General features: G+C 40.5%; 2 protein-coding genes across 7 annotated transcripts in view; one reads left to right on the top strand and one right to left on the bottom strand.

Moving 5' to 3' along the window:
- The window catches only part of HMGB1 (high mobility group box 1), a 979,364-nt gene that overhangs the window by 194,956 nt on the left and 770,125 nt on the right, over positions 1–14,283 (top strand). The gene's annotated exons all lie outside the window — the stretch shown is intronic.
- B3GLCT (beta 3-glucosyltransferase) overlaps positions 1–14,283 on the bottom strand; it is a 389,525-nt gene that overhangs the window by 325,045 nt on the left and 50,197 nt on the right. For all 4 annotated transcript variants that reach the window (XM_050766878.1, XM_050766880.1, XM_050766879.1 and 1 more), the window contains exon 7: positions 3,375–3,511. In XM_050766878.1, the coding sequence (XP_050622835.1) occupies positions 3,375–3,511 (137 nt within the window). The remainder of the gene's footprint in view (positions 1–3,374; positions 3,512–14,283) is intronic.

The raw sequence follows: 14,283 nt of genomic DNA, 5'->3' as shown, positions 1-14,283 counted from the left end.
GAGGGAACTCTCATGAATGGGACTGCACGCTTATAAAAAAAAGACCCCTCAACCCTTCTCCCAGATGAGGGGACACAGCAAGAAGGAAAGGAACCAGAATGCTGGCACTCACCAGACGCTGAATCTGCCAGCGCCTTGATCTTGGACTTTCAGCCTCCAGAACTATAATAAACTGCTGTTGTTTATAAGCTCCCTGGTTTACGGCATTTTCTTATAGCAGCCCAAACAGACTAAAATGCCTACACACCCTGCTGCAGTGACGTGGCCCTCAGTTCTCTCTCCTAAATATGGTTAAACTTGACCAGAAAGGGAGATGTGAAACCCCTATGGAAGTTGGGCACTGGCTACCTTCCCTTGTCAACAGATGGGTTCAATGATCTCACAAACACAACAAGGAAGGGAATCATGGACCTGTGGTCTCCTGTGGGACTACCTTGCAAAATGCCAGATAATCCAGAACATAAAGTCACCCCTTAACAAGGCTAACATCTCGGCTAGTGCACAACCTGCAACCCTGGTTCACGAACCCCTGGAAGCTAGTCATGTGGTGAGCATGAGACAGTAATGAGGTGAGCGCTAGCCAGAGCCAACAAAGCCTGCCAGTGCTCTGGGTGCCGCTACACCTGATGGGCAGTGAAGCAGAGGGCAGAGGTTTTCTAGAACAGGTTAAACTTAACACCAGCATGTCAGCCAATAAGAGTTAGGTTGAACTGCCCTATATAGGGATGCCAGGAGTCAAAAATGTGTTCAAACAGGATCACTTCCATCAACCCACACCTGGTTAAGACAGTAAGTCAAAGGAAGCAAGAATAAATAGTTACTTCTAACACCTAATTCAACAAAAACTGAATTGAATTCAGCATCAAGAGGTCTCCAATAAAGTCTTGCTAAAGGAAGATAGGAAATTGTGATGGGAAGAAGGAAGGTAAAACTCTAGACTATAAGGATTTGCCATCAGGATAAGAGGCCTCCTGGATCAGAAGGCAGTGATGAAGAAAAGAGCTATACTAGCTTCAAGGAAATGATTAGACCCTCTGCTTGCCATATAGCTCTTCCTGGGTCTACTGGTTTCCTCTTTAGCCCTGAAGGAAGAAGCACCTGCTGCAGTTACAGCACTTCACAGGGCAGGCAATAGCTGTGTTTGTTCCTCTCTCAAGGGACTTCGTAGTATATGGGAAATGGGAGAGAAACAGGCTTACACAGAGGTTATAAGTCCCAAGTCAGAAAAAATCACTACCATGTGGGACTTCTCCCAAGGAGAGGTCAGACCAAATCTTTCCATACCATAAAACTAAGCAGAGACCAAATGAGGAAGGCTAGAGGAAGCCTCCTGTGGCCGAGGATGACAAGAATACTTGAGGAAGGGAGAAGGAACAGTGGCTCAGCCTACAAAGTGCAGGTCACAGCTTCTAGGCATTAAGAGTCCATACTCAACAAAGGTGGCTAAACTGGCCCCAAACATAAGGCTGCTGGACACTGCAGGAAAAGAGTGTCCTGGGAACTCCCGGTGCTCAAGCTGTAGCAAACCAAAGTGTACTTAATTTGAGAAGAAACACGACCCGAGGCTGCTGAAGGGCAGAACATATTCCCCTCTCCCCTGCAGAGCACAGAACCAGGCAGACCAGCAGATGGTGAGAAAGGAACGACCACTACTTCTTCTTGTCTTCACTCCCCTTCCTCCTTGACCCTTCTAAGAATGACGGGAGGGAGGCTGTGCAGATGCTGTTAGGCATGCTTGGTAGGGGACGGGAGAAAGGCATCCTTGCCTGGCAGTCCCAGGACGGAGTGTGTAAGTCAAGGATCCTTTTTTTTTTTTTTTTTTTTTTTTTTTTTGAGACAGAGTCTTGTTCTGTCGCCCAGGCTGGAGTGCAGTGGCGCGGTCTCGGCTTACTGCAAGCTCCGCCTCCCGGGTTCACGCCATTCTCCGCCTCAGCCTCCCAAGTAGCTGGGACTACAGGAGCCCGCCACCACGCCTGGCTAATTTTTTGTATTTTTTTTAGTAGAGATGGGGTTTCACTGTGTTAGCCAGGATGGTCTCGATCTCCTGACCCCGTGATCCGCCCGCCTCAGCCTCCCAGAGTGCCGGGATTACAGGCGTGAGCCACCGCGCCCGGCAAGGATCTTAACTGGAAACAAACAAACAAAAATAATCCACTCTGGCTAGTTAAAGCATAATGTAAATTCATTAAAGCATATAGATGGCTCATGGAATTACTGGAAAGTCTGATTAAACAGACTGTAAGCTAAGATTCCAAGAACCCCCAGATTTGTAGCACAGAAATAAGCAGCATAGGAACTTCAGACTGTGCCATCATCAGGAAGCTGCTGTCAACCGCAACTGACTCTTCCTCTGCTACCAGTCTCAATTCAAATGGTCCCCCATGCTTTGTCTCCTTCCCCACACAATTCAGTTCCCAAAAATAATTGTACAGAACACATCTACCTGATGGAACCTACAATATACGGCTGCTTCCTAGTGGCAAGGAAGGGTAGGAAACACAGGGGTTTTGTTTTGTTGTTTGGATTCTACACTGGAAAGGAGGGTATCACACTGTAGAGAACTTTCAAATGTGAAAGGAGTAGTCAAGAAGTTTTGTCCAGCCAGGAATGACAAGGTATGTACTATCCTATATATCTACAATGGGCTAATAAGATTTTGAAGACCCCAAATCCTAGAGACAGGACACTTAATGACAGAAACTCTTTCATCTCTGAAGATAAAAAAGTCACAACTGCTTTATCAACTCTCTATTCCCTAAAGAACAAAAACATTTAATAATCTGAAGGGCTTGTCAACAACCGTATTTCTCCTGAATTACAATTTAACCATCTTCACTTTCCACATCTAACAGAGCACCACTGTGATTATACACACAAATGGCTAGCTATGATTACCTATAGTACCTTCCACTAGCTAGCTGTCCTCCTGCCTGGCCCGTGTTTCAGTATGCACACCCATGCACCTAATGAGTCATCAACTCTCAACCCCAGCATGTTACTGCTTCATTTTCTTACGGGTGAGAGAAGTTACACCTATAGCTAAGTACATCTCTTAACAATAGTAATGATGCTTCCATGTGCATGGTTCTCAGAGCACTTCTGTCTTCTCCCTTAGTCTCACAGCTTATTATTTTGTGGATGAGTAAGAAGAATATACAGAGAGGTTGAATGATTTGTCTGAAGGGTCTAGTAAATGACAGTGCTGAAGCAAAAACCCTCAGGCACGTGGCTCCTTTTCCAGGTCTCACCACACACTGCCTCTGGCTGAAAAACTCATTTGAGATCCTGAGAGCCATCAGTTACTGTACTCAAAGAAATTAAAAGTTGATGTACACCCTTCCCACCTCCCTGAAAAAAGTCCAATAAATTCTTACTTGTTTACAAGTGGAATACTTAAGGCCCAGCCTGCAGCAAAGTCTGGATACTTAAAAACTGTAGGATTCTCAGAAAAGGCATAATGGTGAATTATTGTAGATTCTTCATCATGTAATGCTTTTCCCAAAAACCATTCCTGTTAAATAAAGATATAACATGTCACTTTAAAAACAACCATTTCATGTAAGACCAATAGAAAGTTGTACTATTGGTTTTAGATAATTAAATATTTGGGGTGATAAAGAGTTATTAGCACAGATTAAATATTTCTAGAGAATGTGAACAAAAATATAATTAACACTAGTATGATAATGAATATAACATAAGCTTTGTATACAAAAAGTAGTTCAAGATCTGATCATCAAGATGAACAAGGTATTAGTCATCATTATACCATAAATGTATAAAAGTGGTATTTTGTAGAATATTCCACATAAAAAGACTATTAGGGCAAAGAAAATAGTATGCCCTTATGCCCTACTGAGGTTTTGAAAGAATGATTTGAAAAATTCCTTTCAGAATCAGTGATTATCTATTTATTTACTCATTCATTCAAAAGATTTTTATTGAGAATCTACCACACACCAGGCAGAAACATAACTTACCCTACAGTGGAGAAATGGAAATTTAAAAAGTAAGTAAAATAACCAGGTAGTGATTGAAATGTGCTTTGATGAAAATACATCAGGGTGACTAGGAGCTGCCCTGAAAGAGAGGGAAATCTCTTAGGATGTAACAAACTGAGATGCAATAATATCAAGGAGCTGGATCTATGCAAAAATCTGTTAGTCATATAATGATGACTAGCATTTTGTTCATCCTCAGTAGCGAACTGAGATGAAATAATATCAAAGAGCAAGCTCTATGCAAAAATCTGAGGAAGAGCCGTCAAAGGACTTAATGCAAAATCCCTGAGGTGGGAAAAAGTTTGATACAGTCAATGAAAAAAGAAATCCCGTGTGGCTGGAGCTACTGGATGTGGGAGTAAGGTACAAAAGAGACAGGCAAAAGGCTGACCAGGGTGAGTTTTATGTGCCAGAGGAAAGGAGCACAGACTTTATTGAAGTGTAATGAAAGACTTCCACTTCTGACCACAATAGAATAATCTGGATCACATCTACTCTAACAGGTATAAAAGCTGGAGAAATTACATAAAGCAAATGATTGAAGCCATTAGAAAACAACAAAGGCAGATAGGACATAAAGGACTAAGATCCCAGAATTAGAAAGGCCATCCATGGGAGCCCCATATTGGCCTTCTCCTTTCCTCAAGGAAGTTGCTGATTCCTGGAGCTGCAAATAGCACACAGCTAAAAGCAGCAGCTGGGAGCTTTTGCAGCCTCGCTGGACTGAAAGGTAGAGTCTGGAGCTGGAGACCTTGAAAGAGAAGAGATGTAAGGGGGTCTCAAGATGCTGCATGCAAGTTTCCGTCAATGACCTAAGCTGCACAAAAACCAAGGAAAAAAAATGAACCAAGCGGAAAGCAGCAGTGGAGAGGCTAAAAGCTGAGCAAAGCCTTTAGCAGTACTGTAGTGCTGGGAAACCAAGGCTGGAGTTCAGATTGCCAGGACAAAAGGGCTCTGGAGTATGGGCAGTCTGTAAATAGACCTACCCAAACAACATCTACAACCCAGAAGATTAAATCCTTCTATAGGAATTCCTATCATCCATAGCCTTCTTAATTTTTCACATAAAACATCTGAGATTTAGTTAAAACTTACCCGGCAGAGCAAGAAACAAGACCAAACCAGAAACAAGAAAAGTGAAAAACAGAAAGAGATGCACAGATAAAGCAGATGTTGCAGTTATCAAATAAGACTTTTAAAAAGATATGGTTAATGTGTCCTTTAAGGATAAAAAGATTTTTAAAATTGCACCAAAGAACTAGAATTTATAAACAAGAGCCAAATGAAAAATCTAAAACTTAACGCAAGAACTGAAGTTAGTAACTCAAAAAAATATTACACACAATAGCTGAGAAGATTAACAGTCTGGAAACCAAGTCCAGTAAAAAATATCCAGACTGATACAAGAAAAAAAAAAGGGAAGAAAAGAGCTATGGCAACATGGGACACAAGGAAAATGGCTAAAATGTATGACATTAGAAACTAAGGAGAGACAGAATGGGACTGAAGGAATATTTAAAGAATACAGGCTTAGAATTTTCCAAAACTAACTAAAATTATCAAGTTGTACACTCAAGAAGCTCTGTAAACTCCAGTGAGAACAAATACAAAGAAAATCACACATAGGCACATAACGGTAACACTGTTGAAAACTAAAGATAGAGAATATCCTAAAAGCAGCTGGCGGCAGGGGAAGTCATGGAGGGGAGAGGGCATACATTTTTTTTTTTTTTTAAACAGAAACAAGATATACAGCTAAGTTTTCAACAGAAATGATAAGAGGGGAAAGACAATGGTAGAGCATTTGTACAGTAACAGAAGAAAATTGCTCCCAACCCAGAATGCTATACCCAGCAAAAATATCTTAGGTGGAATGGGAAACTACTGAAACAGGAGGCTCTAATAATGGTCAAGGCAAGAGATGATGATAGCCTGAAACAGCGTAGTAGTATTAAATATGGAGAGAAGATGGACAGGAGATATATTTTGGAAGTAGAACCAGCTGGTCATGCCAACATGAAGTTGAAGAAAAAAAGAAGAACCAATCTCAAGTCTTAGGCTTTTAATATGAGCAACTGGATAGACAGTGACAGCGATGCATTTCTGGACGAGGAAGACTGAAGATGGAAGAGGTTTAGAAAGGCATTGAGAGTTCAGCTTTGAACATGTCGAGTTTTTGGTTCCTATTAAATCAGCAGAGGTATGAAGCAGGCAGCTTGACATAAGAGAGTACATGGCTGACTCCCTCAATTCCTTTACTCTGTTCCAATGTGACCTGATGAGTGAGGTATTCCTTGAACACCCTATATAGACAGGTAAGCCCATTCCCAATACATCCCTTACTCCCTTATTCTGCTTTATTCTTCTCCATGGCACTTGTTACCATCCGACATACTATATATTTGCATTTTTCTCTATTGCTTATCTGCCCTGAAACAAGAACACACCTCCTTGTGGGCAGGGATGCTGTCCATTTTGTTCACTGCTGTATCTCCAGTTCACCTAACACGTAACAGATGTGCAGTAACTTTTTGTCAAATGAACACAGCAAGTCCAGGAGAGATTTAAAAAGCAACTCTCCTCTATTGAAGAAACTAGAGCATAAATATGGATCAAGTACCCTAAGTTCTAAAAGTTGTGTATATTTTCTCTTACCCAACCAAGACCACCTCACTCTCTATTAATTTATCAGTATGTAAAATCAAGAAGACACCATGCATGAGTACTCTTAGGTATTTCTTAAGAGCCTTATTCTGCTTGTGGTTGTATTGCAAATAACTCCCAGAGTCCTACTTTTCCTCAGTTTAGCAACAGATCATAACTGCACATATGTGACAGCTGTTAATTTTTAAATCTAACATTAAAACTGCATTTAGATTCACAGATCCATATGACGACTTTCTTCTTGATACTTTGCCTATGGGTATATTAAATCATTACTGGGTAAGAAGAATACCCTGTAACAACCAAGACAAACCACCTCAGCTTGAGATTAAAAATTCAGCACCTTTAAAAAAAATCTATAATATAGCTCTTTATCAAGTGACTAAACCTTAACCAATATGAAAATCACTGTATTTTACATACCATGCCAATAAGCTTGTATAAAGAAAATAAACATCTCAGTGTATTTTGAAAACTGTCTTACAAATCTTTCACTATTAAAACTTTTCACAATTAAAACCTTTGGTTCCAAACATCTTATGGAAAACATGTTGCTGTTTTATCTTCTAATTGCAGTGTTCAGCTATTATATAGTATATGATTTTCAGTATTTTTGTGTGGGTTATACTGTAAACTACCTTTAAAAAATTATTATAGAATCTATACATAGAACCACTCCCCTAATCTTAATGACTTCCTTAAAGATTTCATTAGAAGGACAATTATAATCAAGAAAAACCTTAAAAGAATAACTCAGTGTTCCACGAGTATCTTAGAATTACTGGTTTTTTTCTTTTTTCAAATTATGCTTTAAGTTCTGGGGTACATGTACAGAACGTACAGTTTTGTTACATAGGTATACGTGTGCCATGGTGGTTTGCTGCACCCATCAACCCGTCATCTACACTAGGTATTTCTCCAAATGCTATCCCTCCCCAAGCCACCCACCGCCCATAAGGCCCAGTGTGTGATGTTCCCCTCCCTGTATCCATGTGTTCTCATTGATTAACTTTCACTGATACGTGAGAACATGCAGTGTTTGGTTTTCTGTTCTTGTGTTAGTTTGCTGAGAATGATGTTCCAGCTTCATCCATGGCACTGCAAAGGACATGAACTCATCCTTTTTGATGGCTGCATAGTATTCCATGGTGTATATGTGCCACATTTTCTTTATCCAGTCTATCATTGATGAGCATTTGGGTTGGTTCCAAGTCTTTGCTATTGTGAACAGTGTTGGAATAAACATATGTGTGCACGTATCTTTATAGAAGAATGATTTATAATCCTTTGGGTATATACAATCATGGGATTGCTGGGTCAAATGGTATTTCTGGTTCTAGGTCCTCGAGGAATTGCCACACTGTCTTCCACAATGGTTGAACTAATTTACACTCCCATCAACAGTGTAAAAGCATTCCTACTTCTCCACATCCTCTCCAGCACCTGTTGTTTCCTGACTTTTTAATGATCGCCATTCTAACTGGCATGACATGGTATCTCACTGTAATTTTGATTTGCATTTCTCTAATAACCAGTGATGATGAGCTTTTTTTCATGTTTGTTGGCTGCATAAATGTCTTCTTTCGAGAAGTGTCTGTTCATATAGTTTGCCCACTTTCTGATGGCGTTTTTCTTGAAAATTTGTTTAAATTCTTTGTAGATTCTGGATATTAGCCCTTTGTCAGGTGGATAGATTACAAACATTTTCTCCCATTCTGTAGGTTGCCTGTTCATTCTGATGATAGTTTCCTTTGCTGTGCAGAAGCTCTTTAATCAGATGCCATTTGTCAATTTTGGCTTTTGTTGCCATTGTTTTTGGTATTTTAGTCATGAAGTCTTTGCCCATGCCTATGTCCTGAATGGTATTGCCTAGGTTTTCTTCTAGAGTTTTTATGGTTTTAGGTCTCATGTTTAAGTCTTTAATCCATCTTAATTTTTTTATAAGGTGTAAGAAAGGGATCTAGTTTCAGCTATCTGCATATGCCTAGCCAGTTTTTAAAACACCGTGATTTATTAAATAGGGAATCCTTTCCCTATTGTTTTTGTCAGGTTTGCCAAAGATCGGATGGTTGTAAATGTGTGGTGTTATTTCTGAGGCCTCTGTTCCATTCCATTAGCCTATATATCTGTTTTGGTACCAGTACCATGCTGTTTTGTTACTGTAGCCTTGTAGTATAGTTTGAAATCAGGTAGCGTGATGCCTCCAGCTTTGTTCTTTTTGCCCAGGATTGTCTTGGCTATGTGGGCTCTTTTTTTGTTCCATATGAAATTTAAAGTAGTTTTTTCCAATTCTGTAAAGAAAGTCAATGGTAGCTTGATGAGGATAGCATGGAATCTATAAATTACTTTGGTCAGTATGGCCATATTTACAATACTGATTCTTCCTATCCATGAGCATGGAATGTTTTTCCATTTGTTTGTGTCCTCTCTTATTTCCTTAAGCAGTGGTTTGTAGCCCTCCTTGAAGAGGCCCTTCACATCCCTTGTAAGTTGTATTTCTGTGTATTTTATTCTCTTTGTAGCAATTGTGAATGGGAGTTCATTCATGATTTGGCTCTCTGTTACTGGTGTATAGGAATGCTTGTGATTTTTGCACATTGATTTTGTATCCTGAGACTTTGCTGAAGTTGCTTATCAGCTTAAGGAGATTTTGAGATGACGGGGTTTTCTTTTTGAGATGGCGTTTTTGCACTGTCACCAGCACGGGAGTGCAGTGGCGCGATCTCAGCTCACTGCAACCTCCCTCCCGGCTTCAAGTGATTCTCCTGCCTCAGCCTCCCAAGTAGCTGGGATTACAGGCACCCACCACCACGCCCAGCTATTTTTTGTATTTTTAGTAGAGATGGGGTTTCACTATGTTGGTCAAGCTGGTCTCAAACTCCTGACCTTGTGATCCGCCCGCCTCGGCCTCCCAAAGTGCTGGGATTACAGGTGTGAGCCCCCGTGCCTGGCCACGATGGGGTTTTCTAAATATACAATCATGTCATCTGCAAACAGATACAATTTGACTTCCTCTTTTCCTAATTGACTACCCTTTCTTTCTTTCTCTTGCCTGATCACCCTCACCAGAACTTCCAATTGCATGTTGAATAAGAGTGGTGAGGAAGGGCATCCTTGTCTTGGGCAGTTTTCAAAGGGAATGCTTCCAGTTTTTGCCTATTCAGTATGATATGGCTGTGGGTTTGTCATAAATAGCTCTTATTATTTTGAGATATGTTCCATCAATGCCTAGTTTATTGAGAGTTTTTAGCAGGAAGGGCTGTTGAATTTTGTCAAAGGTCTTCTCTGCATCTATTGAGATAATCATGTGGTTCTGTGTATGTGATGGATTACATTTATTGATTTGCATTTGTTGAACCAGCCTTGCATCCCAGGGATGAAGCCGACTTGATCGTGGTAGATAAGCTTTTTGATGTACTGCTGGATTCGGTTTGCCAGCATTGAAGATCTTCCCATTGATGTTCATCACGGATATTGGCCTGAAATTTTCTTTTTTTGTTGTTGTATCTCTACCAGTTTTGGTATCGGGATGATGCTGGCCTCATAAAATGAGTTAGGGAGGATTCCCTCGTTTTCTATTGTTTGGAATAGTTTCAGAAGGAATGGTACCAGCTCCTCTTTGTAACTCTGGTATAATCTGGCTGTGAATCTGTCTGGTCCAGGACTTTTTTTGTTTGGTAGGCTATTAATTACTGCTTCAATTACAGAACTTGTTATTGGTCTATTCAGGGATTCGACTTCTTCTTGTATTGTTGTGGGAGGCTGTATATGTCCAGAAATTTATCTTTTTTTTTTTTTTTTTTTTTTTTTTTTTTTTAGATTTTCTAGTTTATTTGCATAGAGTTGTTTATAGTATTCTCTGATAGTAGTTTGTATTTCTGTGGGATTGGTGGTGATATCCCCTTTATCATTTTTTATTGCATCTATTTGACTCTTCTCTCTTTTCTTATTAGTCTGGCTAGTAGTCTATCTATTTTGTTAATCTTTTCAAAAAACTAGCTCCTGGATTCATTGATTTTTTTAGAAGTGTTTTTTTTATGTCTCTATCTCCTTCAGTTCTGCTCTGATCTTAGTTACTTCTTGTCTTCTGTTAGCTTTTGAATTTGTTTGCTCTTGCTTCTCTAGTTCTTTTCATTGTGATGTTAGAATGTCGATTTTAGATCTTTCCTGCTTTCTCTTGTGGGCATTTAGTGCTATAGATTTCCCTCTACACACTTCTTTAAATGTGTCCCAGAGACTCTGATACATTGTGTGTTTGTTCTCATTGGTTTCAAAGAACATCTTTATTTCTGTTTTCATTTCGTTATTTACCCAGTAGTCATTCAGGAGCAGGTTGCTCAGTTTCCATGTAGTTGTGTGGTTTTGAGTTTCTTAGTCCTGAGTTCTAATTTGATTGCACTGTGGTCTGAGGGACTGTTCATTATGATTTCCATTCTTTTCCATTTGCTGAGGAGTGTTTTACTTCCAATTATGTGGTCAATTTTAGAATAACTGTGATGTGGTGCTGAAAAGAATGTATATTCTGTTGATTTGGGGTGGAGAGTTCTGTAGATGTCTATTAGGTCTGCTTGGTCCAGAGCTGAGTTCAGGTCCTGGATATCCTCGTCAATTTTCTGTCTTGTTGATCTGTCTAATATTGACAGTGGGGTGTTAAAGTCTCCCAGTATTATTGTGTGGGAGTCTAAGTCTCTGTGTAGGTCTCTAGGAACTTTCTTTATGAATCTGGGTGCTCCTGTATTGGGTGCATATATTTAGGACAGTTAGCTCTTCTTGTTGCGTTGATCCCTTTACCATTATGTAATGCCCTTGTCTCTTTTGATCTTTGTTGGTTTAAAGTCTGTTTTATCAGAGACTAGGATTGCAACCCCTGCTGTTGTTTTGGTCTTCCATTTTCTTGGTAAATCTTCCTCCATCCCTTTATTTTGAGCCTATGTGTGTCTTTGCACATGAGATGGGTATTCCAAATGCAGCACACCAATGGGTCTTGACTCTTTATCCAATTTGCCAGTCTGTGTCTTTTAATTGGGACATTTAGCCCATTTACATTTAAGGTTTATATCGTTATCTGTAAATCTGATCCTGCCATTTTGATGCTAGCTGGTTATTTTGCCCCTTAGTTGATGCAGTTTCTTCACAGCGTCGATGGTCTTTACAATTTGGTATGTTTTTGCAGTGGCTGGTACCAGTTGTTCCTTTCCATGCTTATTGCTTCCTTTAGGAGCTCTTGTAAGGCAGGCCTGGTGCTGACAAAATCTCTCAGCATTTCTTTTGTCAGTAAAGGATTTGTATTTCTTTGCTTATGAAGCTTAGTTTGGCTGGATATGAAAATTCTGCGTTGAAAATTCTTTTAAGAATGTTGAATATTGGCCCCCACTCTCTTCTGGCTTGTAGGGTTTCTGCTGAGAAATCCGCTGTTAGTCTGATGGGCTTCCCTTTGTGGGTAACCCGACTTTCCCTCTGGCTGCCCTTAACATTTTTTCCTTCATTTTAACTTTGGTGAATCTGATGATTATGTGTCTTGGGGTCGTTCTTCTTGAGGAGTATCTTTGTGGTGTTCTCTATATTTCTGAATTTGAATGTTGGCCTGCCTTGCTAGATTGGGGAATTGCCCCAGATAATATCCTGAAGACTGTTTTCCAACTTGGTTCCATTCTCACCATCACTTTCAGGTACAACAATCAAACATAGATTTGGTCTTTTCACATAGTCTCATATTTCTTGGAGGCTTCGTTCATTTCTTTTCAGTCTTTTTTCTCTAATCTTGTCTTCTTGCTTTATTTCATTGAGTTGATCTTCAATCTCCGATATCCTTTCTTCCACTTGATCGATTCGGCTATTGGTACTTGTGTATGCTTCACGAAGTCCTTGTGCTGTGTATTTCAGCTCCATCAGGTCATTTATGTTCTTCTCTAAACTGGTTATTCTAGTTAGCAATTCATCTAACCTTTTTTCAAGGCTCTTAGCTTCCTTGCATTGGGTTAGAACATGCTCCTTTAGCTTGGAGGAGTTTATTACCCACCTTCAGAAGCCCACTTCTGTCAATTTGTCAAACTCATTCTCCATCCAGTTTTGTTCCCTTGAGGAGTTGTGATCCTTTGAAGGAGAAGAGGTCTTCTAGTTTTTGGGATTTTCAGCCATTTTGCACTGGTTTCTCCCCATCTTCATGGATTTATCTACCTTTGGTCTTTGACCTTCAGAGGGGGTCTCTGAGTGGACGTCCTTTTTGTCGATACTGATACTATTCCTTTCTGTTTATTAGTTTTCCTTCTAACAGTCTGGTCCCCCTGTTGCAGATCTGCTGGAGTTTGCTGGAGATCCGCTCCAGACCCTGTTTGCCTGGATATCACCGGTGGAGGCTGCAGAACCACAAACATTGCTGCCTGTTCCTTCCTGTGGAAGCTTCATCCCAGAGAGGCACCTGCCAGATGCCAGCCAGAGCTCTCCTGTATGAGTTGTCTGTCGGCCCCTACTGGGAGGTGTCTCCCAGTCAGGCTACAGGGGGTCAGGGACCCACTTGAGGAGGGAGGCTGTCCCTTATCGGAGCTCAAACACTGTGCTGGGAGATCCGCTGCTCTCTTCAGAGCTGCCAGGTAGGGACACTTAAGTCTGCTGAAGCTGCACCCACAACCGCTCCTTCCCCCAGGTTCTCTGTCCCAGGGAGGTGGAGGTTTTATCTCTAAGCCCCTGACTGGGGCTGCTGCCTTTTTTTCAGAGATGCCCTGCCCAGAGAGGAGGGAATCTAGAGAGGCAGTCTGGCTGCAGAGGCCGTGCTGGGCTGCAGAGGCCGTGCTGGGCTGCAGTGGGCTCTACCCAATTTGAACTTCCTGGTGGCTTTGTTTATACTATGAGGGTAAAACTGCCTGAGTACTCAAGCCTCAGCAATGGTGGCTGTCCCTCTGAATTACTTTTTACAAGTGTTTTATCTCTATTATCTCTATTAAATATTTATCTCTATTATCTCTATTAAAAATAAATTTAGGCCAGGTGTGGTGGCTCCATGCCTGTAATTCCAGCACTTTGGGAGGCCGAGGCAGGCAGATCACTTGACACCAGGAGTTTAAGACCAGACTGGCCAACAGGGCAAAACCCCGTCTTTACTAAAAATACAAAAATTACTCATGTGTGCTGGTGCATGACTGTAATCCCAGCTACTTGGGAGGCTGAGGCACAAGAAGTGATTGAACCTGGGAGGTGGAGGTTGCAGTGAGCCGAGATTGCACCACTGCACTCCGGCCTGGGTGATAATACGAGACTCTGTCTCAAAAAATAAAATAAAATAAAATAAATTTAAAGTCAACACACCTCATCAAATACACATATATTAATAGCATACTGTGGTTACAAAGGAGACTTCAAACAACATACAAAATTTAAAGAAATCACCGAGGAAGGCAATTTAACAAAGATTACTTTAATAAAAGTTAAAATTTTACATTTAAAATATTTTATGACAGTATACATTTGCATTAGTGATAATGACTGAAAGATGAAGGAAATAAATCAGAATCAAACAAAATACCTTATACCCTCACACATTATATAATTATTTTAAGGTACTCAAAGCTTATTTGTGTAAATATCAAAGCCAGGTTTGCTTTATACTTTTTTCCTTTCAACT

This window comes from Macaca thibetana, chromosome 17 (assembly GCF_024542745.1).
Source record: "Macaca thibetana thibetana isolate TM-01 chromosome 17, ASM2454274v1, whole genome shotgun sequence".
In the NCBI taxonomy this organism is placed as follows: domain Eukaryota; kingdom Metazoa; phylum Chordata; class Mammalia; order Primates; family Cercopithecidae; genus Macaca; species Macaca thibetana.
This window is presented reverse-complemented; position numbering and strand designations above follow the sequence as displayed.